The 26,336-nt window shown below is 37.2% G+C and overlaps 1 protein-coding gene across 1 annotated transcript in view; it reads left to right on the forward strand.

Moving 5' to 3' along the window:
* TAF4B (TATA-box binding protein associated factor 4b) overlaps positions 1-26,336 on the forward strand; it is a 117,163-nt gene that overhangs the window by 39,867 nt on the left and 50,960 nt on the right. The window contains exon 10 of the mRNA XM_003127875.3: positions 25,921-26,090. Within this exon, the coding sequence (XP_003127923.1) occupies positions 25,921-26,090 (170 nt within the window). The remainder of the gene's footprint in view (positions 1-25,920; positions 26,091-26,336) is intronic.

Here is a 26,336-nt window from a genome sequence, read left to right on the forward strand (position 1 = left end):
TTTATTATATCTTTTTGCATTTCTTGTTTGGTAGATCTATAGAGATTACAATATGCTATGATACTCATTTTCAGTTTATCGCTGTTTGGAGTTAATATGGTACTACATATAAAATAACATAGTACAATGCAACAATATAGTTCTGTTTATCCCACTCTCTTCTGTGCTATATATTTTTATTTCCATATGTATTATATTAGCATATATTATAAATAGCAATCTACAGTGTTATGATTTTAGCTTTAAAGTCTTTTTTCCTTAAAATATCCTTTTTTTCTTTAAAACACTTCTAGCACTTGTCATTTTCTTCTATAGAGTTCAGTTTTCATGTATTTTTCCCTTCAGCTAAAGATCTTTCTTGCTTCGTAAGTCTACTGGTGACAACTCTTCTGTGTTCCACTTCCTGAGAAATATTTTTGTTTGCCTCCACTTTTTTTTTTTTTTTTTTTTTTTTTTTGTCTTCTGTCTTTTTAGGGCCACACCTATGGCATATGGAGGTTCCCAGGCTAGGGACCTAATCAGAGCTATTGCTGCTGGCATACTCCAGAGCCACAGCAATGTCAGATCTGAGCTGAGTCTGTGACCTACACCACAGCTCACGGCAACGCTGGATCCTTAACCCACTGAGCTAAGCCAGGGCTCAAACCTGCAACCTCATGGTTTCTAGTCAGATTTGTTTCCACTGCGCCATGATGGGAACTCCTGTTTGCCTTCACTTTAGAAGGGTGGTTTGTTACTGTTTTTAATTATAAATTATAGGCTGACCCAGTCTTTATTGTGAAGACTTAAAGATGTTATTCTGGTATTTTCTGGTTCCCACTGTTTATGATGGAAAGTCAGTTTTCATTCATATCATTGTTCTCGTGTATACACTTTTGTTTTTATTTATTTTTTCTCTCATTACTTTTAAGATTTTCTCTTTAGCTTTGACTTCAATTCTGTTTGACTCTAGCTGTGGGTTTCTTTGTATTTTTTCTGCTTGGGTTTTACTGAGCTTCTTGGATCTATAACTTTTTTTCCCCCTAACTGTGGGAAATGTTCTGTCCTTATTTCTTTATTTTTTTTTTCTTGGTGCTATTGTCTTTTGTTCTTTTGTGAATTAAATTTCATATGCAGTAGGCTTTGCTTAATATTTTCCTGCCTATACCAAGATTTTTATTTTCTTTGATCTTTATGTTCCTTTAAGTCTATCAGCATATTTGGATGCTTTCTTAAAACTCTTTGCCTGCTAATTGCAATATCTGGCTCATTTTAGGATTACTTTCTGCCAACATTTTTTTTTTAACTCTAGATCCCATTTTCTTGTTTTTCCTGTGTCTTATAATTTTCATTGTGTTCAGAATATTTAGTGACTCTGTTTTTCACATGTCTAGTAACTATTGACTTTGGATTCAGTTACATTCTTCTGAAAACTGATTTTTTTAATTTAGAAGACTTTATTTTACTTTAACTTGACAGTTCTTAAATTTCAAACTTAAGTCTTTCTTAGTTTGAGTAGAAACTGAAATACTCAGTTCTTTTCCCTTCCTATTGCTGTTGTTGTTAGGCTACCTGGAGTGTTCCCTTGGGTATAAGTAGTTCTTCCATCAATCAATGATTAGGTCAGATTTATAAGCAGATTTGAGAGATTACTCCTCTGTTGAGCCTTATATTCTGGTATATCTTCTCTAAGTCTGAGTGCTTTTTTAGCATCGCAGTCTGTCCTCTGACATCAGAAATATAGCTGCACAGACTGGAGTGTGCTTTCAGACCAGAAGACATAAACTCACAAATCTTACCTATTGTTGTTTCCAGATTTCAAGGATTGACTTCTCTCTAGTTTCTGGCTGCTTTTTTTCCATTTTAAAAAATGGTTCCCTTGGGAGTTCCCTTTGTGGCTCAGCAGTTAATGAACCTGACTAGAATCCATGAGGATGTGGGTTCAATTCCTGGCCTTGCTCAGTGGGTTAAGGATCTGACATTGCCATGGTTGTGGCATAGTCCAGCAGCTGTAGCTCCAAGTCAACCTGTAGCCTGAGAACTTCCATATGCCATGGGTGAGGCCCTAAAAAGCAAAAAAAAAAAAAAAAAAAAAAAAAAAGTTGCCTTTTTAAAATGTATGTTGATTTTATAATGATTAAGCTACTCTGCCATTATCAGAAACCACAATCTGCATTTATTTTTTAATAATCTTTGTTCTCTATTTTTAACCATCTTCTGCCTTCTTCAACACTTGGTCATTATTATTTTAAAGTTCATACCTAATGTTCCCAACATTCAGGTTATCTGTAAGTCTTTTTCTTTTCTTTGGCTTTTTAGTCCTCTTTCTTGATGTGAACTTAGTAATTATTGAGTCAGTGTCAAATACGTGTAAAAATAATTGTAGACGTTTTGGATTAATTGCCTCCAGAAAGAGAATTTATCTAATTTCCTGGTTGACAGCAGATGAGCAGATTGACCAAGATTGAATTAAGTAACTAAATTCAAAGCTAGATTGTAGTTTTTCTTTTCCAAGACTCCTTGTCTCTTTGGTTCTTCCTGGCTCCAGGATGTAGTACCTAGGAATTTGAACTAAGACTTAGGGTACTTTTCTTTGCTGTATTCTGAACCCCAGGTTTATTTCCTCAGCTTAAAATGCCTAAAACTCAGTGTGCTTTTTGTTGTTTTAAACTGGCCTGATTCTTTTTCCTTAACTTTAAAATTGGTTGTAAACTACACTTAAGATTTACCATCTTAACCATCCTTAAGTGTACAGTTCAGTGGTATTAAATACATTTATATCACCGTCACCACTGTCAGTCTCTAGAACTCTTAAGTATCTCATGTAAGTGGAATTGTACATGTTTTTGTGTGTGTGGTGTGTGTGTATGAGACTGTCTTATTTCACTTATAATAATGTCCTCAAGATTAATTTGTGTTGTAACATATGTCAAAAAAAATTTTTTTTGGTGTTTAAAGAACTTTTTTTTTTTACACCTTTATAATGATTTTAATTTTTTTCATTATTCCTGGTTTACAGTGTTCCGTCAGTTTTCTGCTGTACAGCATGGTGACCCAGTTACACATATAAGTATACATTCTTTTTTCTTGCATTAGCATGCTCCATTGTCAGTGACGAGACATAGTTCCCAGTGCTACACAGTGGGATCTCATTGCTTATCCAATCCAAAGGTAATAGTCTGCATCTATTACCTGAACCTCAAGCTCCCAGTCCATCCCACTCCCTTCCCCTCCCTCTTGGCAACCACAAGTCTCTTCTCTAAGTCCTTGATTTTCTTTTCTGTGGAAAGGTTCATTTGTGCTGTATATTAGATTCCAGATATAAGTGATGCCATACGGTATTTGTCTTTCTCTTTCTGACTTATTTCACTCAGTATGAGAGTTCTAGTTCCATCCATGTTGCTGCAAATGGCATTATTTTGTCCTTTTTATGGCTGAGTAGTATTCCATTGTGTATATATACCACATCTTTTTTTTCTTAATTAAAGGTGGGAACCAGGGGACTCAAGGTCTCAGAGACAAAGAGCGCCACCTCAGGAAACCTCACTGTTTTTATTGTGCTCTTTAGGATTACGTCAAGTGAGGAGGGGGTTGTAGGTGCAGGATATAGGGTTTTTTAAAATTATTGTAAAAGTCACATAGCTGGTTGCTCATTAAGCTTTTATTCTGACCTTTAGGCATTTAACAATCATTAGCATTGAGGAAGCTTGGTGTTCAGCTATCTATGCATAGCATCTAGAGAATCACCACTGTGCTTCTGCAGACTGTGTGCCTATCTGCAGCAACCTGAGGTGCCTAGGTTTGTACCTCAGTTCTCCTTGCTAATGCATATCTTGGTAACGACCCCTCATAAACCCCTTGGGGCCATGAGGCTCCTCTTTCTTTTATTCTTTAGAGGACATACCATGCTGTGCAAATGGCATGCCTATACCAACTCATTTTGTCCTCATTCAACTGACCGCATGAATAACTTACGCCTTTAGGTCTTTGTTCTTAAGCTTAGATCATTTACTAGCACTGTGACGGTTTTTCAAGCAGGAATATGGGTTAAAGTAAGGAAGGACAAGATGGAGTTTTCAGCATAGAAAATAGAAGCAAAGAGGCTAAGAAAATATTGTAGAAACATGTCTCTTGACAAAGCATCAGAGAAACTCAAAGGTGGGAGCCTGGGTTTACGACAGGGAGAAGCTTAGAGGTCGTGGGGAGACTTGGGAAAATAATGTTTTTGATTTTTGAAATTAATTTTCTTTTTTTTATTACTCAAATGAATTTATCACATCTGTAGTTATATGATGATCATAACAATCCAGTTTCACAGGATTTCCACCCCATAACCCAAGCACATCCCCCCACCCCCCAAACTGTCTCCTCTGGAGACCATAAGTTTTTCAATGTCTGTGAGTCAGCATCTGTTCTGCAAAGAAGTTCAGTTTGTCCTTTTTTCAGATGCCACATGTCAGTGAAAGCATTTGATGTTGGTGTCTCATTGTATGGCTGACTTCACTTAGCATGATAATTTCTAGGTCCATCCATGTTGCTAAAAATGCTGGTATTTTCTTCCTTTTAATGGCTGAGTAATATTCCATTGTGTATATGTACCACATCTTCTTGATCCACTCCTCTTATACCACATCTTCCTAATCCAATCAGTGGACATTTGGGTTGTTTCCATGTCTTGGGTATTGTGAATACATGCAGTGCATGTGTCTTCAAGGAAAGTTTTGTCTGGATATATGCCCAAGAGTGGGATTGCTGGGTCATAGGGTAGTTCTATGTATAGATTTCTAAGGTATCTCCATACTGATCTCCATAGTGGTTGTACCAGCTTACATTCCCACCAACAGTGCAGGAGGGATCCCTTTTCTCCACACCCCCTCCAGCATTTGTTATTTGTGGACTTACTGTTGATAGCCATTCTGACTGGTGTGAGGTGGTATCTTGTGGTAGTTTTGATTTGCATTTCTCTAATAATCAGTGATAACTGAGCATTTTTTTTCATGTGCTTGCTGCCCATCTGTATATCGTCTTTGGAGAAATGTCTACTCAGGTCTTTTGCCCGTTTTTCCATTGGGTTGTTGGCTTTTCTGCCATTGAGTTGTATAAGTAGTTTGTATATTTTAGAGATTATGCCCTTGTCAGTTGCATTATTTGAAACTATTTTCTCCCATTCTGTAAGTTGTCTTTTTCCCTTTTAAAACTAATATTTGGAGTTCCCGTCGTGGCGCAGTGGTTAACGAATCCGACTAGGAACCATGAGGTTGCGGGTTCGGTCCCTCCCCTTGCTCAGTGGGTTAACGATCCGGCGTTGCTGTGAGCTGTGGTGTAGGTTGCAGACGTGGCTCGGATCCCGCGTTGCTGTGGCTCTGGCGTAGGCCGGTGGCTACAGCTCCGATGGGACCCCTAGCCTGGGAACCTCCATATGCCGCGGGAGCAGCCCAAGAAATAGCAACAACAACAACAACAACAACAAAGGACAAAAATACAAAAAAAAAAAAAAAAAATTAAAACTAGTATTTCATTGTGTATACCATATTTTGTTTATTCATTCATCCATCTGTGGCAGTTGGGTTGCTTCCACATTTTAGCTTTTGTGAATAACACTGCTTTTAACATGAGTGTACAGATACCTTTTCCAGTCTGTTTTCAATTCATATATACCCTGAAGTAGAATTACTGGATCATATGGTAATTCTATTTTTAGGACGTCAGATCCTTAACCCACTGAGCAAGGCCAGGGATCGAACCTGCAACCTCATGGTTCCTAGTCAGATTTGTTTCCACTGTGCCGTGACAGGAACTCCTGTTTTTAATTTTTTGAGGAACTGATATTCTGTTTTCCATAGCAACTCTCCCATTTAAAAAAAAAAAAACAAACATATTCTGTTTTCCATAGCAACTCTACCATTTTATAATCCCATTAATGGTGTACAAGGGTTTGAATTTCTCTGCATCTTTGCTGACACTTGTTCTTTTCTGATTTTGTTTTGTTTCATTCGATAATAGTTATGCCAGTGGATATAAAGTAGTACTTCACTGTAGTTTCAATTTGTACTTCCCTGATAGTTAGTAATATTGCACATCTTTTTGTGTGCTTTTTGGCCATTTGTATATTTGGAGAATTCACCCTTTTAAGTACTTTGCCCATTTTCTTTTCTTTGTTTTTGTCTTTTTTTTTTTTTTTTTTTTTTTGCCATTTCTTGGGCCGCTCCTGTGGCATATGGAGGTTCCAAGGCTAGGGGTCCAATCAGAGCTGTAGCTGCTGGCCTACACCACAGCCACATCAATGCGGGATCCGAGCCGCGTCTGTGACCTACACCACAGCTTATGGCAGCACCGGATCCTTAACCCACTGAGCAAGGCCAGGGATTGAACCCGCAACCTCATGGTTCCTAGTCGGATTCGTTAACCACTGAGCCACGACGGGAACTCCTGCCCATTTTCTTTTCTTTCTTTCTTTTTTCTTTTCTTTTTTTTTTTCTTTTTAGGGCCTCACCCATGACACATGGAGGTTCCCAGGCTAGGGGTCGAATCAGAGCTATAGCTGCAGGCCACAGCCACAGCAACATCAGATTGGAGCCACATCTGTGACCTACACCACAGCTCATGGCAACGCTGGATCCTTAATCCACTGAGAAAGCCAGGGATCAAATCCGCAACCTCATGGTTCCTAGTTGGATTTATTTCCGCTATGCCATGACAGGAACTCTGACTTTGCCCATTTTTTAATCAGGTTGTTTTTCTGTTACTGAGTTTTGGGAGTTCTGTATATTACTCCCTTTTTAGATGAGTGATTTGCAAATATTCTTTTCTGTGGGTTGTCTTTTTTACCCTGTTAAAACTTTTGATTCACAAAGTTTAAAAATTTTTGTGAAGTCCAACTGTCTAATTTTCTTTTGTTGCCTGCGCCTTTGTTGTCATATCCAACAAATCTTTGCCAAGTTCAATGTCAGGAAGCTTTTGCCCTGTGTTTTTGTAGTTTTAGGCCTGTTAATTTTAGTTTGTTTATTGTGGGTTTTGTTTGTTTTGATTTGTTTGTGTAGATGACATTAGTGTCTTCACTAATGTAAAAGACAAAGCTTGTCACTTTAACCTGTCTTCAACAGTTATGCTAATATTTTTTTTCCCACACGTTGCTAATCCATTCAGCCATTACTTATTGTCTATTTTGTACTAGTCATTGTGTTTAGTATGTTATGATTGGTTGTCATTCTGGTATTAATCTATCTTGTCTATCAGAAATGTCATGGAAGCTTTTTTTTTTTTTAATGAGTGGCATTTCTTAATTATTCTGTATAAATCAATATCTATAGTCCTAGATAATTCTTTTGACCTGTCAGTCTATAGGCTTATTTAAAAAGTCAGAGCTGGAGTTCCCATTGTGGTGGAGCAGAAATGAATCCAACTAGGAACCGTGAGGTTGAGGGTTCGATCCCTGGCCTTGCTCAGTGGGTTAAGGATTTGTTGTTTCCACGAGCTGTGGTCTAGGTCGCAGACGTGGCTCGGATCTGGTGTTGCTGTGGCTCTGGTGTAGGCCGGTGGCTACAGCTCTGATTTGACCCCTAGCCTTGGAACCTCCATATGCCGCAGGTGCGGCCCTAGAAAAGGCAAAAAAATAAAAAAATAAAATAAATAAAATAAAATAAAATAATAAAAAGTCAAAACTTAGTAATTATTACTCCTTACAATGTACCAGGTGCTATGCTAAGAAAAGTTTTATAACAATTTACTTTTCCTAGTACCTCAATGAGGTAGGTATTATCATCATATCCATCTTATAGGAGAGGCATTTAAGAAAGATTATATTGAAAACCTTTCTAGAAGACTTTTAGTTTACTTTGCCCAAATCCATCAGAGGAATCACTGTCTGTGATCACAAATATCACTTTACAAAATGTGTTTCTCTAATAGTAAAACTTGAAAGATGAAATGAGCATTTCCCATTGTGGCTCAGCAGTAATGAACCCAACTAGGATCCATGAGAACATGGGTTTGATCCCCAGCCTCACTCATTGGGTTAAGGTTACAGCTTTGTCATGATCTGTGGTGTAGATCGAATATGTGGCTTAGATCCTACATTGCTGTGGCTGTGGTGTAGGCCTGCAGCTACAGCTCTGATTCGACCCCTGCCCCCCAGCCCGGGAACTTCCATATGGTGCATGTGTAGCCCTTTAAAAAAAAAGAAAGAAAGATGAAATGACTCCTTGATCCATGGGCTGCAGAGCTTTAGCAAACATGAAAGCAACATTAATCTTGTACATTTTCACCAGTGCTCTTGGGTGACCAGGTGTGTTGTCAGCAAGCAGTAATATTTTGAAGGGAATCTTTTTCCCTGAGCAGTTGGTCTCAACAGTGAATGGATTTAAATACTCAGTAAACCATGTTGTAAATAGACGTGCTGTTATCCAGGCTTGGTTCCATTATAGAGCACAGGCAGAGTAAATTTTAGTGTAATTTTTTTTATTATTAAAGTATAGTTGATTTACAGTCTTGTGCCAATTTCTGCTGTATGGCAAAGTGACTCAGTCATACATATTTTATATATATGATATGTACATACATATGTTCTTTTTTTTTTTAATTTTAGCGTAATGCTTAAGGGCCTTAAGGATTTTCAGAATGATAAGTGAGCACTGGCTTCAACTTAAAATTGTCAGCAGCATTAAATCACTAAAAGGAGAGTCATCCTGTCCTTTGAAGCTTTGAAGCCAGGCATTGACTTCTCCTCTCTGGCTATGGAAGTCCTAGATGGCATCTTCTTCCAGTGTAAGCTGTTGTGTCTACATTGGAAGTATGTTGTTTAGTGTAGACACTTTCATTAATTATTATCTTAGCTAAATCTGGATAACGTGCAGTAATTTCTGTATCAGTACTTGCTGCTTCACTTTGCACTTTTATGTTATAGAGACAGCTTCATTTCTTAAACCTCATGAGCCAATTCTCACTAGCTTCATACTTTTCTTCTGCAGCTTCCTCACCTCTCTCAACCTTCATAGAATTGAAGAGTTAGGACCTTGCTCTAGATCAGGCTTTGGTCGAAGACAGTGCTGTGGCTGGTTTGGTCTTCTAACCAGACTTGTAAAACTTCTTCATATTGGCAGTATGGCTGTTTCACTTTCTTACCATTTGTGTGTTCACTGGAATGGTACTTTTAATTTCCTTCAAGAATGTTTCTTTTTGTGTTTACAACTTGACTACCTGGCACAGGTGGCCTAGCTTTCTGCCTCTTGGCTTTTGGCGGGCCTTCCTCATAGTCTTATCATTTCTAGCTTTTGATTTAAAGTGAGAGACAGTGACTCTTCCTTTCACTTGAATGCTTAGAAGGCATTGTAGGGTTACTACTTGGTCTAATTTCAGTATTATTGTGCCTCAGGGAGTAGGGAGGCCTGAGGAGAGGAAGAGGGGAACAGCTGGTTGGCAGAGCAGTCAGAGTACACACAATATTTATCCATTAAGTTGGCAGTCTCATGGGTGTTGTTTGTGGTGACCCAAAACAATTACTGTAGTAACATCAAAGATCACTGACCACCATTACAAGTATAATAATAATGAAAAAGTTTGAAATGTTGTGAGAATTATCAAAATGTTAGAGTCAAAAAATGAGCAAATGCTGTTGGAAAAATGGTGCCGATAGTTTTGTTGCCACAAACCTTCAGTTTCTAAAAAAACTTACTATCTGTGAAGCACAGTAAAGTGAAGTGCAGTACCTGTATAGGCATGGTCTTTTCTAGGCTTACCTATTTTTTCATTTAATTTTTTTTTTTTTTTCTTTTTAAGGCCATACCTGTGGCATATGGAGGTTCCCAGGCTAGGGGTCTAATTGGAGCTACAACTGCTGGCCTACATCCCAGCCACAGCAACGTCAGATCCGAGCCACATCTGCAACCTGCACCACAGCTCATAGCAATGCCGGATCCTTAACCCACTGAGCGAGGCCAGGGATCGAACCTGCAACCTCATGTTTACTAGTTGGATTCATTTCTGCTGTGCTGTGGGGGGGTCTCCATAATCTTTTTTTTTTTTTTTTTATTTAATATATATTTTTAAATCTCTGTTTTATCTCATTGGTTAATTTGCATATTTCTAATAGCATACTACTCATTTTACTATAACTTCAAAATAAATTTTACATCTGTGAAGGCATGTTCCCTACCTACTTCTCTTTCTTTTTTATATCCCCTTCTATTTCTACTTTTATACCTTCCTTCCTCCACTTTCATACCCACTTTGCCTGCTTTTCTTTCTTTCTTTCTTTCTTTCTTTCTTTCTTTCTTTCTTTCCTTCCTTCCTTCCTTCCTTCCTTCCTTCCTTCCTTCCTTCCTTCTTTCCTTCTTTCCTTCTTTCCTTCTTTCCTTCTTTCTTTCTTCTTTTTAGGGCTGCACCTACGGCATATGGAAGTTCGCAGGCTAGGGGTCCAATCCGAGCTGCAGCACAGCCACAGCAACGCCAGATCCAAGCCCCATCTGTGACCTACACCACAGCTCACAGCAGTACCAGATCCTTAACCCACTGAGAGAGGGCAGGGATAGAACCTGTGTCCTCACGGATATTAGTTAGGTTCGTTACCACTGAGGCACATTGGGAACTCCTTCACTGCTTTTCTTGATTAATATCACTGTTCTTAGGATTTTGCTATTCCATTTAAATTTAAGCATCAGTTTAAATTCCAATGCCCCCCCACAAAAAAATCTTTGCCAGAATTGGAACTGACATGGCCTTGAGTCCATAGGTCCGTTGTTCTTCAGTTAATTTCTTTATAATTTTGAGGCTTCTAGCTATAAACATGATTTATGTCTTTATTTATGCACACCTTCCTTAGCATCTTTCAATAAAGTGTGATGTAATTTTATCTACACAGATTGCATACCATTTGTTTCTTGTGTTTACTCCTAGGCTTTTTTTTTTTTTTTTTTTTTGCTATTCTAAATAACATTTGTGGTAATTGCCTTTTCTGCTCCTAGTATATAGAAATGTAGATTGCTTTTAAAAAAATCATATGCCAACCCCCTGTTAAGTTCTTATTTCTGACAGTTTTTAGATTATTTTATGTTATTTATGTAGACAGTGATGTCAGGAACGAGATCAGAATTATAGGTTGGCTTTTTTTTTCTTTTAGCACTTTAATAATGTCATTTCATTCTTTTCTGGTATGTATGCACATGTTCACCTTTTTTAAATTAAAGTCAGTTAATTTACAATGTTGTGCCCCTTTCTGCTCTACAGCAAAGTGACTCAGTCATACATATATGCATTCTTTTTTATATATTGTTTTCCATCATGGTATATCCCAGGAGACTGGATATAGTTCCTTGTGCTATATAGTAAGATCTTAATGTTTATCCATTCTGAATGTAATAGTTTGCATCTAATAACCCCAAACTCCCAATCCATCCCACTCCATCCCCCATTCCCCATCCCCCTAGGCAACAAGTCTGTTCTCTATGTCTGTGAATCTGTTTCTGTTTTGCAGATAGGTTTATTTGTGCCATATTTTAGATTCCACATATAAGTGATATCATACGGCATTTGTCTTTCTCTCTCTGACTTATTTCACTTAGTATATTTTCTAGTTGCCTCCATGTTGCTGCAAATGGCATTATTTTGTTCTTTTTTATGGCTGAGTAGTATTCCATTGTATATGTACCACTTCTTAATCCATTCATCTATTGATGGACGTTTAGGTTGTTTTCATATCTTGATTATTGTGAATAGTGCTGCAGTGAACATAGGGGTGCATGTATCTTTTTGAATGAATGTTTTGTTTGGATATATAGCCAGGAGTGGGATTGCTGGATCTTATGGTAGTTCTATATTTAGTTTTCTGAAGAACCTCTGTAGTGTTTTCCATAGTGGTTGTAACCAATTTACAATCCCACCAATAGTGTAGGATGGTTCCCTTTTCTCTACACTCTCTCCTGCTTTTGTTATTGTAGATTTATTATTGGTGGCCATTCTTACCAGTGTGAGGTAGTGTATCATTGTAGTTTTCATTTGCATTTCTCTACTAATTAGTGATTTGAACATTTTTTCATGTGCCTACTTAGGCCATCCATATGTATTCTGGAGAAAAATATCTATTTAAGTCTTCTGCGCATTTTCCAGTTGGGTTGTTTTTGCACAGGTTCACCTTTAAAGGTGAAACCTATGAGGAAAAGTCACCCTAAGGGAAGTAGCAACACAGTTGGAATGCTAATGACTTCAAACATTGGATGGTCAATTATCCAGTATTAAAAACCTTTATAAACAGTTAAAAATAAAAGTTAGAATCACAGAAATGAGCAAGTAACAATTTTCTATTAAAAATGAATGCAAAGATATGATTTAATAAACCAAATAGGACATTTAGAAGTGAAAAATGCAATTGTGGAATTTAAAACTCCAGTAGATGGGTAAATCAGATTAAAGCTGACAGCCAAGATTGAGTTTGCTTTATTCCAGAGAAGATTTGTGACTATTTCTTGTAGGAACCAGAAGTGACTATTGAGTTAGGATCACATTAGCATCTGTTCCAGAGAACTTGACTTGATCTAGCATCTCCTACAGAGTGTTCCACTTTAACAAAGGCCTGAAAACTAATGCTAGCCACAGGCATTTGCTTCTGAGGCAATTCTGCCTTTGGAGTATGCTCATTGCTTATTTTTACTGACACTTTTTTGACAACTTCTGTGTACCCAACACTGGAATGAAAATGTCTTAAGTTGGTCTGAATTAGAATGTCACATAGTTCCTCATCGGTAAAGCTAGTCCATTTAATGCCTGAAGCAAAAGTGTTACCATTAATATTTTCTCTGGGTAGTTCTAGCATATTAATTTTGCTCATTTATCTATTGAATGCTTATTGCTTTCTAGACTTCTCTATTGGAGAATAGTTCTTTGTTGTGTGTTGTAAATATTTTTCTCCTGATCTTTTAACTTGTAATTTCATTTTTAGTGTCTTTTGTTATTTGAAGATTTTTAGATCATAATGTTAACTTTATCAGTTTCGTCCTTTATGGCTTTTTAATTTTGTATTAGTCTAAGAAATCTTTTCTGGTCCTCAGCTCATAATGATGTGCTCCTGTATCAGTACACACCTCACATATGCACATAGACTTCTACAGAATCTTGTCATTCTTGATTCTATCTTTGTAAATGTCCGAAGCTGAAATTAACTTTTTCCCGATTGGATTGCTTATCTCAACAATAGTTAAAGATTCATTACTTTCCTGATTTGAGATGCTACTTTTTACCTTTTAGTAAATTCTCAGTTATTCAGGATATATTTATTTTAGTGCTATATTTTTTTGTTTTATTTTTGTACTAATATTTTTGCATTTTCAATTACCATACTTTCATTATTTGTTTTTATAGCTGGATAAATCCTTTCTTTTTTTTAACTCTCTCTTTTTTTTTCTTTTTAGGGTCGCACCTACAGCATATGGAAGTTCCCAGGCCTAGGGGTCAAATCGAAGCTACAGCTGCTGGCCTATGCCATGGCCACAGCAACATCAAGATGTGAGCCGCGTCTGTGACCTACATCACAGCTCACAGCAGCACCAGATCCTTAACCCATTGAGTGAGGCCAGGGATCGAACCTGCATCCTCATGGATCCTAGTCAGGTTTGTAAACTGCTGAGCCACGAAGGAACTCCTCCTTTCTCTTTTTTTAATCAAGAGGGTCTTGACTTGTTATTTTTCTTTTGTGCATGGACTTTAGAGTCAGCAGACACTGCTATGAAAATTTTGTATTGAGATTACCTCAAACCATAGTTATATTTGTTTAGAGTTCAGTGAGGTTGTAGTTAACAGAAAAAAGAAAAAATAGTAGCATAAGCAAGATAGAAGATTCTCCCTCATCTCTCACGTTCAGGAAAACTGAAAGTAGGCAGAACATTACAGGTATCTGCTTAGAGAGTCTTTGCTTGGTCAACGATGTAAAGTAGCCTTTTCTGTCACATCCATTGTCTTGAAGCACTTCCCTAAAGTTATCCTGTTCATTTATTTATTTACCCTTCCTTATGTTCCCCACTTCTTTTTAAGGCTCTTTTAGAGTTTACAATGACATTTGTATACCTTACATTTAGAACAATGCCTGATTCATAATAAGCATTCAGATATTTGCTCAAGTAATAAATTTTGAAAAAGAGAACAAGAGTATCTATAATCTTAGCTATATTTAAGATATATTTTATTTTTGGAGTTCCCATTGTCGTGCAGCAAAAATGAATCTGACTAGGAACCATGAGGTTGCAGGTTGGATTGCTGACCTTGCTCAGTGGGTTAAGGATCCACCGTTGCCATGAGCTGTGGTGTAGGCCACAGATGCGGCTCTGATATGACATTGCCGTGGCTCTGATTAGATCCCTATCCTGGGAACCTCCATATGCCTTGTGTGCAGCTCTAAAAAGACAATAGCCAAAAAAAAAAAAAAAAAAAGATATATTTTATTTTTGAACTAAGATATACTTCTTATTTTTGTATAATACTTTCTAGTAATTTGGGTCATATATGGTTTTGTGCACATCTTTTTATAGTGATGCCCTTTTTAAAATTTAAGTTTGCTTTCTTGGATACTTAATATCACTTTGATTATCATTAAAATCAAGCTTAAAATAGATCCTTGCTATTGACTCTTGTTCATTAAAAGGTAATAGTGTATGGCATTAGGTCTTGCCTTAACTTAACTGGATGAGGTTTAATAATGTGGAATGATATCTGCCTGTATTTTCAAAATTAACTGTTTAACTGGAGAAAAATTATTTTGTTTGTGACTTTTTCCCTGAGCAAATTATATTTTCTGTTGTGCTTATGAGTACCCCTGGATGAATAAAGGAAGCTATATAGTGTTTAAACACCAGAGGGTGCCAGAAATTCATATTTTAGAACCAGAAGTGATAAATATTATAGTACCTATGCATGTTTGTATAGTTAACCCTATTTAAACTGATTGGCTATTTGATGATAGTAAGAATTTTTATTGATTTTTTGAGGTGATAATAATGCCTGGTGGCTAAAGTGTTTTTTTTTTTGGCTTCATATTTTAGAGAGAAATAATAGACTATTCATGGATGAATTATATATATGTATACCCATATATGTATATATGTAAAACTTAGTGAAGGTATTTTAACAGAGGTTTAGGTCTTTTTAAAAACTTGTTTTAAAATATATTCTAAGGAACATAATATAGGACACTCTTTGCACAGATAGTATTACTCCACCAACTTTAATGTCCCATTTTTTTAATCTTACAGGAATTACATTCTTTAGTGTAGATTAAACATGTACTCTATCTTGCTTCATATGTAATTAATTGTTTAGTCATATATTTATTGAGAGTCCTTATATGTACAGATGTATTAGTCACATATACTAGTTATATAATATTAATGTAGATGGTTAATCATTACAAATAAGCTATTAGAAAACAGTCTCTGGTAACTAAAACTTAGAAAGACAGGAGACAGGGAAGAGGTGTTTTTGTACCCAGAGATTAACCCTAAATCTAGGGTTAAAATTCAACAAAAGAAGTCTTCTTGGAGGAGCTGCCTTATACTAAATCTTCCAAGAAATTAGGTCTTTTGTGTTGTTTTGTTTGTTTGTGTTTTAGAGTCACACCCACGGCATATGGAAATTCCCAGGCTAGGGGTCCAGTCAGAGCTGCAGCTGCATACCATAGCCATAGCAACACCAGATCTGAGCTGCATCTTCCACCTACACCACAGCTTGCAGCAACGCTGGATCCTTAACCCACTGAGCAAGGCCAGGGATCAAACCTGCATCCTCATGTTTGCTAGTCATGTTCTTAGCCTGCTGAGCCACAATGGGAATTCCCTTGAAATTAGGTTCTTAAATAATCTTCACAGGGAAATTACATGAATGAAGACTTAGAGATGAGATTGTGAAGTCTTTCATAGTTTTTTTGTTTTTGTTTGTTTGTTTGTTTTTGCCATACCCAGGGCATGCAGAAGTTCCCAGGCCAGGCCAGGGATTGAACCTGAGCCACTGAAGTGACAACACCAGTATTTAACCCACTGGGGCCACACAGGAACTCTTTCTTGAGTCTTTCATAGTTTTTAGCTAGATTTTCTCATGGTAAAATGCTATTTAGGAAAAATTATGAATTATGTTTGTGCTTACATGCAAGGTGAACTAGAAAGGAAGGACATTAGACATAAATACACCATGAGGCAAAGGTTGAAGTTATGATGGTAGGAGATGCCGTGTATCTTATTTATGTCATGGGCATCCTCAGGAAGGATCAAAGCCAAGAGACAGTGATAATGCTGTGGTATGATTATAATAAAAATTTATTTACTGAATTAACAATTCAGTTGAGAATATATAAATGTAGTAAAGGGATGGTCATACTTTTGAAACAATTTCTAAATAAATATTTGCTAGTATAGTATAGATCAGTAATTTTAGGATTACACAGGAAATTTGATAAAATTCTTGATTGTGGGCTCATCCAAAATGAAATCTCTGGAGATTGGACCTGGGCAGAAAACTGTATTTTTAAAATCCTCATAGTATTTCTGGTGTTCACTATAGGTTTAGGACTGTACATACAACCCAGCAGGCCTCAACATAGGGTCAACAGAGAGTAGTTGTTTTTTTTTTTTTTTTTTTGCTTTTGCTTTTTAGGGCTGCATCCACAGCATATGGAGGTTCCCAAGCTAGGAGTCAAATTGGAGCTGCAGCTGCTGGCCTACACCACAGCCACAGAAACACAGGATCCGAGCCTCGTCTGCGACCTACACCACAGCTCACAACAACGCCGGATCCTTAATCCACCGGGTGAGGTCAAGGATCAAACCCACAGCCTCACAGTTCCTAGTTGGATGCATTTCCACTGTGCCACAACGGGAACTAGAAAGTAGTTTTGAAATTGAAACTCCTTCAGAGGGTTTGCAAGGTCAAGACAGTTTTCACAATAAAAATAATGATGATGTTAGTTGCCCTTTTTTCAGTGTATTATTTGTATTGATTGTTCAGAACCACGGTGGTCAAGTTGCTGGCACCTTAACATTGATCAAAGCAGGGGGATGAAATCATAGTAGTAGCCATTTATTCTTTACCCTGATATACTCAGAATAAATTTAAAAAAGCTATTTGTTTGTTTTTTAATGAAGCAGTACACATTATTACTTATATCTTAACCCTTGAGTCTACACTTTTTTTACTATTCTTTATGACAAAATGGGAAATTTGTTCAATGTTCTGCTGCTGCATGTCAGAGTGTTGTGATGGTCGCAAAGATAAATGTTTATGCTTATGTTTTTTTTATTTTTTTAAATTTTATTGAAATATACTTGATTTACAATGTCATAATCATTTCTGCTGTACAAGAAAGTGATTCAGTTATACATGTACACACATCCATTCTCTTTCAGATTCTTTTCCCACAGAGATTATCACAATGTGTTTCAGTTGTGGGCTGAACTAACCACTTTATTCATGGAGCACCATTTTTACTTGAAAGAACAAAGAAAAATGACAAACAAACTAGGGTTATTTAGACTGGAAATTTGATATTTTCATGAAAATGAAAAAAGTTTGCTTGTTACTTAAGGGAAAACAACTGACAGTATTTTTTGCCAATGATAAAGTTTGAGCATCTCAAGCAGACGTTAAGTTTTAGAAAACTTATACCCACTATCATGAGCTTAACTTCCCAATATTTAGACTTTCTGATTAGATTGGTACAGATATTAATATGTGATTTTGGATTATGTATACTGAGTCTAATTTTAAAAGATCTATATTTCTCAGTGAACCAGTATTTTCCAGATTACTAGCATAACAATGATGTTAGAAAGTTATGCATCAGTAAAAGATCCATTCACAATGAAGAAGAAGACCAATGGGTTTTAAAGAGATTTGCCAAAATAGAAAACAGTTCTACTCTTCTATTTTTTAATTGTAGTGTTAGTTTTCATTTAAATGTTATTTGTTAACATGTAATGATTTTATTATATTTCAATGAATAAATAATACTCATTTTTAGTTTCTTATACAGTTTTCATTCAAAATCATATAATACAGTCTACATTCAAAATCATATAATAGGTATAGTTTTCACCTCTGTGTTACAGATAAGGGGATTACTGAATAGAATGGTAAGAAACTTGGAGTTCCTGTTGTGGCTCAGGGGTTAATGGATCCAACTAGGAACCATGAGGTTGCAGGTTCCATCCCTGGCCTCGATCAGTGGGTTAAGGATCTGGTGTTGCCATGAGCTGTGGTGTAGCTTGCAGACGAGGCTCAGATCTGCGCTGCTGTGGCTCTGGCATAGGCCAGTGGCTACAGCTCCAATTTAGAGCCCTAGCCTGGGAACCTCCATATGCCACAGGAGCAGCCCTAGGAAAGGGGGAAAAAAAAAAAGAATGGTAAGAAACTTTTCAGTCATCCTTTTAAAAACTGTCAGAACAGGGATAGAAACCTTGGTCTCTTTAACACCAGAATTGATTCTCATTAATTTATACAGCTCAGTATTTTTCCAAATGTGGGCCATAGAATATTTGTATCACAGTCACCTAAGTGTATTTGTTAAGAAACTTAAGGTTTGTGGTCTCCATCCTGGGCCCACCCACCATGGGTGCTGTGTGGGTATATGTTTGATTATAAATTTTAAATATACTGAGTAGTTCCTAAAAATCACTAAAGTTTGAGAGAAATACTGCAATATGCTATGCTATGTTTGAGTTAAAAAGGGGAAAGGGATTTTCCCACAAGGAAAAAAATAACTTTAAAACACATAGAAGGAGGAATAAGGACAGTGTTGTGTGAGTTTATAGACTGGCTGTGGTGACATAGAGAGGTTATACCCAAGGATGGTGAAAAAATAATATTGAAGGTAAACTTATTTTACCAGGGATTAGTAATCTAAGGGAAGAACTTGATCTTCTTATTCTTTTTTTTTTTTTCCAAGGCCGTATCTGCAGCATGGTTCCCAGGCTAAAGGTTGAATCAGAGCTGCAGCTCCCAGCCTACACCACAGCCATAGCAATGCCAGATCCAAGCCGCATCCAAGACCTATGCTGCACTGCAGCTTGTGGCAACACTGGATCACTAACCCAGTGAGCGAGGCCAGGGATTGAACCCATATCCTTGCGGATAGTAGCTGTGTTGGTAACCCACTGAGCCATAGTGGGAATTCCAGAACTTGATCTAAAAAATTTTTTGTTTGTACTTTTATTTTTATTTATTTATTTATTTATTGTCTTTTGGGGGGGTGCACCCACGGCATATGGAGGTTCCCAGGCTAGGGGTTGAATTGGAGCTACACCTGCCGGCCTACACCGCAGCCATAGCAACGTGGGATCTGAGTCACATCTGCAACCTACACCACAGCTCGTGGCAACACCAGATCCTTAACCCACTGAGCAAGGCCAGGGATCGAACCTGCGACCTCGTGGTTCCTAGTTGGATTCGTTTCTGCTGCGCCACGACAGGAACACTCGTAATTTTGAAGGAGATTATTTATTTATTTAACTAGGTAATATATTTTATATAACATTTGAAAGAAACAAAAGGTTGTACAGTGGGGGAAAAAATAAAGTTCTCTCTTGCTTCATTTTCCCTCTGCTACCCAGATTCCCAGCTTAGAGGCAATCACTGTTAGCAATTTCTTGTGTCTCTCTGTAGATACAATCTTTTTAACACAGATGGCAGTATACTGCACATAATGTTTTATATTTTGGTTTTTACAACTTAGTCTTGGATATTGTTCTATACTGGTATATAATCACTGTGATTTGATATTTTTTTAACAAAGTTACTTAATGATAAATAAATATTTAGGTTGTTTCCAGTATTTTGTACTAGGAAAACATAGTTGCAGTGACTGTCATTTCATATAATTTCTAGAAAGAGCAGTTTATTCATTTTAAGTTGTCAGATAATGTGAAATAACTCTCCATGGAGGTTGGATGAACAAAGTCTGCTCTGAGCAACAAAGCTTAGTATAGCATATGTTCACATGTTCTGGTGAACTTTGACAATCTAACAGGTAAAAAAATTATATTTCATATCTTTCCTATGAGCAGGGTAAAACATGTTATATCTGAAATCAGTTAAATTTTTTTGTTAACTTAAAGTACATATGCTTTGTCCATTTTTCCCTTGAACTATAGGTCTTTTCCTTAGTTATTTATAGGAGCTCTTTATATATTAAAGAAACTCCTTTTTCCATGATATGAATTGATTCCTTCAATCCTCAATCTAAGGTGTAGGGAGTGTTACTGTCTCCATTTCACTGATGATGCAGGTCTAGAGAGGTTAATTAATTTGCATTATTTCATATAGATAGGGGCAGAGTCAGGATTCCACAGGAAGGCAGTTTCACTCATTTTTACCCACTATTCTGAACACATAGAAATACCTCAACTATTTAAGTACCATTTATGACTACTCTGCTAGGAATGATAGGTGATAAAGATGATTAATATGATCAATAAAATTAGTCTGGTTGAATCATAAGGCAAATATGTTGATTATTGGAATAGAAGACAGAGTAAGACCTACCATTACAGAGATAAAATGTACTCTTAGAAGTTCAGAGTTGTCACAATTGGACCAATGCTTTAAAAGTATAAAAAACCCCAGCATTTCCAAAGTAAGCATTTGAGGTAGGTGTGGCGTATAGACAAGGCATTGACAGCTGAAAGATAATAAAGCAAGAGGAGTTGAAGAAGAGAACAGGAAAGGGGGAATAGCCTGAGGAAGGCCAGAATCACTAGGAGCTATTTGATGATGTGCTATTTGTCAAGTAATGGGAAGGGAGAGTGCTAAGTTAAGGTCATTACCTGGAAGGCCTTGAATATCAGGTTGAGTTCATGGGATCAGCAAAAGTTGTTGTTTTGTTTTGTATTTTGCTTTTTAGGGCTGCACCCGAGGCATATGGAGGTTTCCAGGCTGGGGATCAAATTGGAGCTGTAGCCGCCAGCCTTTGCCACCGCCACAACAAGGCGGAATCCAAGCTCTGTCTGTGACCTACACCACCATTCACAGTAACGCTGGATCCGTAACCCACTGAGCGAAGCCAGGGATCAACCCTGCGTCCTCATGGATACTAGTAGGATTCATTTCCGCTGAGCCACAACGGGAACTCCAAGAGAAGTTTTTGAATACAGGAAAGTAATGTGATTTTCTCTGCTAATAGAAGAATTAGTCTGGTGCTATTACAGATTTTAAGAGGGTAGGAGAGATTTAAGGAAGTAAGCACACGAGGTGGTTAACTTTATTAAAAGCTAAAGAATCAGTTTCAGAAGCCAAACTACAAAGCATTAATGACAATTGGGTAATACTTCTTTAATTTTTACATAGTGACCTATTATCCCCCCACATACAGAATCTTGAGTTGGAAGCCTTTTTCTCCTGAGGCACTATTAAATTTCCTTTTTGTATGTCTTTTAAAACAAAACAGAATAGGTTGTTTTTCACAGCACCTTCATTAAAAGACATGCTGCATTAGACTAGAAGACCTGAAAATGTGATTTGGAGATTCTCACTTTTTTCTCCTTTAAAATTAAAACCAATCCAGAATCACAAATGCGCCTTGGCATCAAGGCCTTTATTACTGCCTTGGCCTATCTTAGGCTTAACCGTAATGCTGCTATAACACTGTGTTGTCTTTGCTTTCCTTCAGTCTGTTTCCTTTCTTAGAGGAAGTTTTACATGGTTCAAGTGCTGTTTATTGTGGTATCTTTTGCTCATCCCTCATAGGAGTCTTCCTCTACTCCTGCTGCCCTCTGTAACCATAGCAACTGGCATCTGTGCTAGAGGGAGCTGTATTCAGCTTGGGGCAAAATTGGAGGAGGGGAGTGAATAAGAACAAATTTTACTGGATGGTTAGCTCCCTGCTTATTTTGGGGAAGAGGCTACAAGAATATTCTAAAAGTCCTATGGATAGTCTCCTCATTGCTGAATTCTGTCCCGTTCTAGTGATGTGTGTGATACTGGTAGTAAGGAGACCTGGTACTGGTCTTTCCCGTCTGTGTGTGAGATCTCAACAGGGACTATGCAGGAACTCACCTATGGAAGCAAGGTGCAGTTTACAGGGCCTGCATACCTGACACACCCCTGAGATTGTAAACAGTGAATGTTGTGTGTATGTGTATAAAGGCCATGTGCTGTGTACCTTAAACAATTCTGATTTTCTTTTTTAAGGAAAGGATGAGGTCCTATGTCTAAACTTCATCATATTTTCTATCTTCAGTTTTCTTTCTCTGCTTATTATTTTCAAAAATATCACTAATTATTTAATTGGGTAACCCATGAACATAGTACAGCATTCAGAATGTAGAAAGGAGTGTAATATGGTATGATATGTCTTCTTTTTATCCCTAGTTTCTCATTTCTCTCTTAAGAGAAGAATTTCTCATATATCCAGAGATATGTTATGCCCATGTAAATGTTTGTGTCTATATATTTTTTTTTCAAGATGCAGTCTAGTCAGTCAGTCTAACAGACCTTGTTATTTTTTTTTTTTTCCCCATTTCACAGTACACTTTGGCAGTTGTTCTGTATCAGGCCAAAGAGGGCTGCCTCATTCTTTTAAGTGAATGAGAGTGACCTTAGGAAGCACCTCATCTAAGTTATTCATTTTTAAGAGGAAGAAAAATTTGAGTCCTAAAGGTGTTAAGTAACTGGTTGGGATTCTGTTTTGTGTTGAACTGACTTTTAATTGATATGTATTTGACCTTTTTTAAAAAAATATGTTTCGTAGAGCAATTTTAGAATCATAGCAAAATTAATTGGACATGGTAGAGAATTCCCCCTACCCCACATATACATAACCTACCCTATTGTTAACATCCCCCACCACAGTGGTCCATTTGTTACAATTGATGAAGCTGCATTGACACATCATTATCACCAAAAGTTCATAGTGTACATTATAGTTGACTCTTGATGCGTGGTTCATTCTATGCATTTTTTTTTTATTTGTTTTTGGTTTTCTTTTCTGGGCTGCACCCACAGGGTATGGAAGTTACCATGCTAGGTGTCAAATTGGAGCTGCAGTTGCCGAGGTATACCGAAGCCACAGCAGCGCCAGATCCGAGCTGTGTCTTCAACTTACACCTCAGCTCATGGCAATGCTGAATCCTTAACCCACTGAGCAGGACCAGGGCTTGAACCCACATCTTCATGGATACTGGTTGGGTCCATTACCTCTGAGCCATGACGGGAACTCCACATTCTGTGGGTTTTGATTATATGTTTCACTGCCCTTCAAGTCCTCTGTGTTCTGCCTGTTCATCACTCTCTGCCAACCCCTGGCGACCACTGTTCACTTTATTGTCTCCAGAGTTTGCCTTTCCTAGAATATCATGTAGTTGGAATCATCAGTATGTGATTGTGAAACCAACCCTTTCGGATTATTTTACTTCACTTAGTAATATAAAGTTTCCTCCATGTCTTTTCATGGCTGCGATATCATTTCTTTTTAGTACTCAGTGACATTCCGTTGTCTGAATTTACCATAGCTTTATTCAGTCACCTGCTGAAGGACATCTTGGTTGTTTCCAAGTTTTGACAATTAGAAGTAAATCTGCTGTAAACATCCATGTACAGGTTTTTGTGTGGACGTAAATTTTCAACTCCTTTGAGTAAATACCAAGAAGTGTAATTGCTGCATCATATGGTAAGAGTATGTTTAGTTTTGCAATAAACTGCCAAACTGTGCCAGTAGTAGCTGTGCCATTTTACATTCCTACCAGGAGTGAATGAGAGTCTCTGTTGCTCCACAACCTCATCAATTTTGGTGCTGTCAGTGTTTAAGATTTTGGCCATCCTGATAAGTGTGTAGTGGTTTCTCATTTTAATTTGCATTTCAATGATGACATAGGATGTGGAGGATCTTTTCATTTGCTTGTTTATCATTTGTGCCCTTTTTTTGGTAAAGTGTCTATTAGGTCTTTGTTCCCCCCACCCCCTTTTTTTGGGCCATGCCTACAGCATGCGGAAGTTCCTGGGCCAGGGGTCAAGCCCACACCACAGTAAGTGACCCGAACTGCTGCAGTGACAACACTGGATCCTTAACCCACTGCACCTCCAGGGAACTGTTGTTTTTTTATTGTTGAGTTTTGAGAGTTCCTTTTTTTGTGTCTTTTTAGGGCCGCACCCACAGCATATGGAGGTTCCCAGGTTAGGGGTCACATTGGAGCTGTACCTACTGATCTACACCACAGCCACAGCCACATGGAATCCAAGCCACGTCTGCGATCCACACCACAGATCATGGCAAAGCCAGATCCATAACCCACTGAGGGAGGCCAGGGATTGAACCTGTGTCCTCATGGATGCTAGTCAGATTCGTTTCTGCTGAACCATGATGGGAACTCCCTAAGAGTTCTTTACATATTGGACAACAGTCCTTTATCATATATGTCTTTTGCAAATGTTTTCTCCCAGTCTGTGGCTTGATACAGACTTCATTCTCTCGATACTTGTTTTTTTAAGAAGGTATTATTTACTCAGACCTTTAAAATATTTTTTTTTAAAACTCAGATCTTGGTCCATCTTTAGATTTAGGGTTTCTACCATTCTTACAGTTTAAATTTTAAATGTTTAGATATTTCTGGAATACTATTTTATTTACAAAGGTGCATGTATTCCTAGAGCCATTCTTAGCAGCTGGTACCTCTGACAATACCTCTGTGATGTTTGATGAGGTGAAGTCCAACTGTTTCCACATGGTTTCTTTATATTGCATATTTCATTTGGTCTATTTAAGATTCTAATTAAAAATTTTTCCTTTTTCCTATTTCAGGGACCCACCTTTTAATATTAGGCTTTTAAATATACTGTTCAAATTCATTTGCAACTGCTGTGTCTAGCACTTCACTTTCTTTCATTTAGTTTGAATCTTTGATACATGTGTGAGTATGGGCTCTTTCCGCCTCACCCCAACATGCTGCTTTTTAAAGGTAAACACCAGGAGATGTTTTACTACTGCATTACTACAAGGAGGTTCATAATTCAAATCTGTTGACGCACGACCACATGAAACGTGTTTTGGCCTATGTAATAAATAGAAACAATGTCTTTTTTATATAATCATGTTTGTGTGAATTATGTTATGCTTTGGTGCATGAGTTATGATCAGTAACATACTTGTTGTTACATATGGTGTTAAGGATGCCATAAGGGAAGGGTTTAATGTTTCTTTTGTCTCTTCTCTATCCTTAAACATATATACTCATCTTAGTATTGTAGTCATGTAGCAATTATTTAGATAATTATTAAAACAATTTTAATTTTGCTGACAATGCAGAGAGCTCAAACATAGTTTGTTTTTAAATGTATGTCTTTTACATATATGTGTATAATTTTGTATTTTAAATATAAGCCCTTTGTAGTCATTTGCTCGAGGATGTTGGTATAATGAATCAGTTGGTGCTGTTGGAACACACCAAAAGTCTTAAGCAGAACACAGCTAGTTTTAACCATAAGAGAATAGCTAGTCTCTTCAGGAAATCTTCTTCTCAAGGGCATTTACATGGATGTGGACGTTTCAGGATCAGGAGATTTTTCCTGCTCCTCAGTGAAACATTGGAGTGCACTGGGGATATCAGAGGGGTTTTTAATCATCTTGGATGAAAACAGAGAAGTCTGTTTTCATTTGTCTTCCATTGCAGGCAGTTTGCAGATAACTTAGTATAATTTCCAAATCCCTCTTAGTGTATCTTATTTAGTAAACAGAGAGGAAGAGATGGGTACTAGGAGACAAAGTTGCTTCCAGTTCATTTTTCTGTTATTAAGTGCGTACTAGTCATTAGAGATAACAGTTAATTTTAAAAGCTAACAGAGAAAGATAGTTATTCTTCAGTTCTTCTCTTGCTTGGATGACTCGAATAACAATGTCTTTAGTGATAAGGAGAGATCTATAATTCTTTGCTCTCTTAAATCACTTGTACACACCACTGCCACCTAAAAGCTTTCCTTTTTTCTTATTAGAGATGAAGACGACATCAATGATGTGACTTCCATGGCAGGGGTCAACCTCAGTGAAGAAAATGCCTGCATCTTAGCAGCAAACTCTGAATTGGTTGGCACACTCGTGCAGTCATGTAAAGATGAACCATTTCTTTTCATTGGAGCTCTACAAAAGAGAATTTTAGATATTGGTAAGTATGATTATTGACCTGATAGGACTGTCTGTTCTGTTGAGAGTATTATCAAAAGAGATAGCCCAGGTTGGTTTTTCTGCAAACTCTGAGGCTTGAAAAAGGCTCTGACAGTAATCAAGATTTCATAGATATAATAGAAAAAAAATGTTTTATTTTTAAAAATGTTAATGTAACTTAAATCATATAATCTGTGTTTTCTAGTGTAGATAATAGAAATTAATGTTTTATTCATCTCAATGGGAG

This window comes from Sus scrofa, chromosome 6 (genome assembly GCF_000003025.6).
Source record: "Sus scrofa isolate TJ Tabasco breed Duroc chromosome 6, Sscrofa11.1, whole genome shotgun sequence".
Classification (NCBI taxonomy): Eukaryota; Metazoa; Chordata; class Mammalia; order Artiodactyla; family Suidae; genus Sus; species Sus scrofa.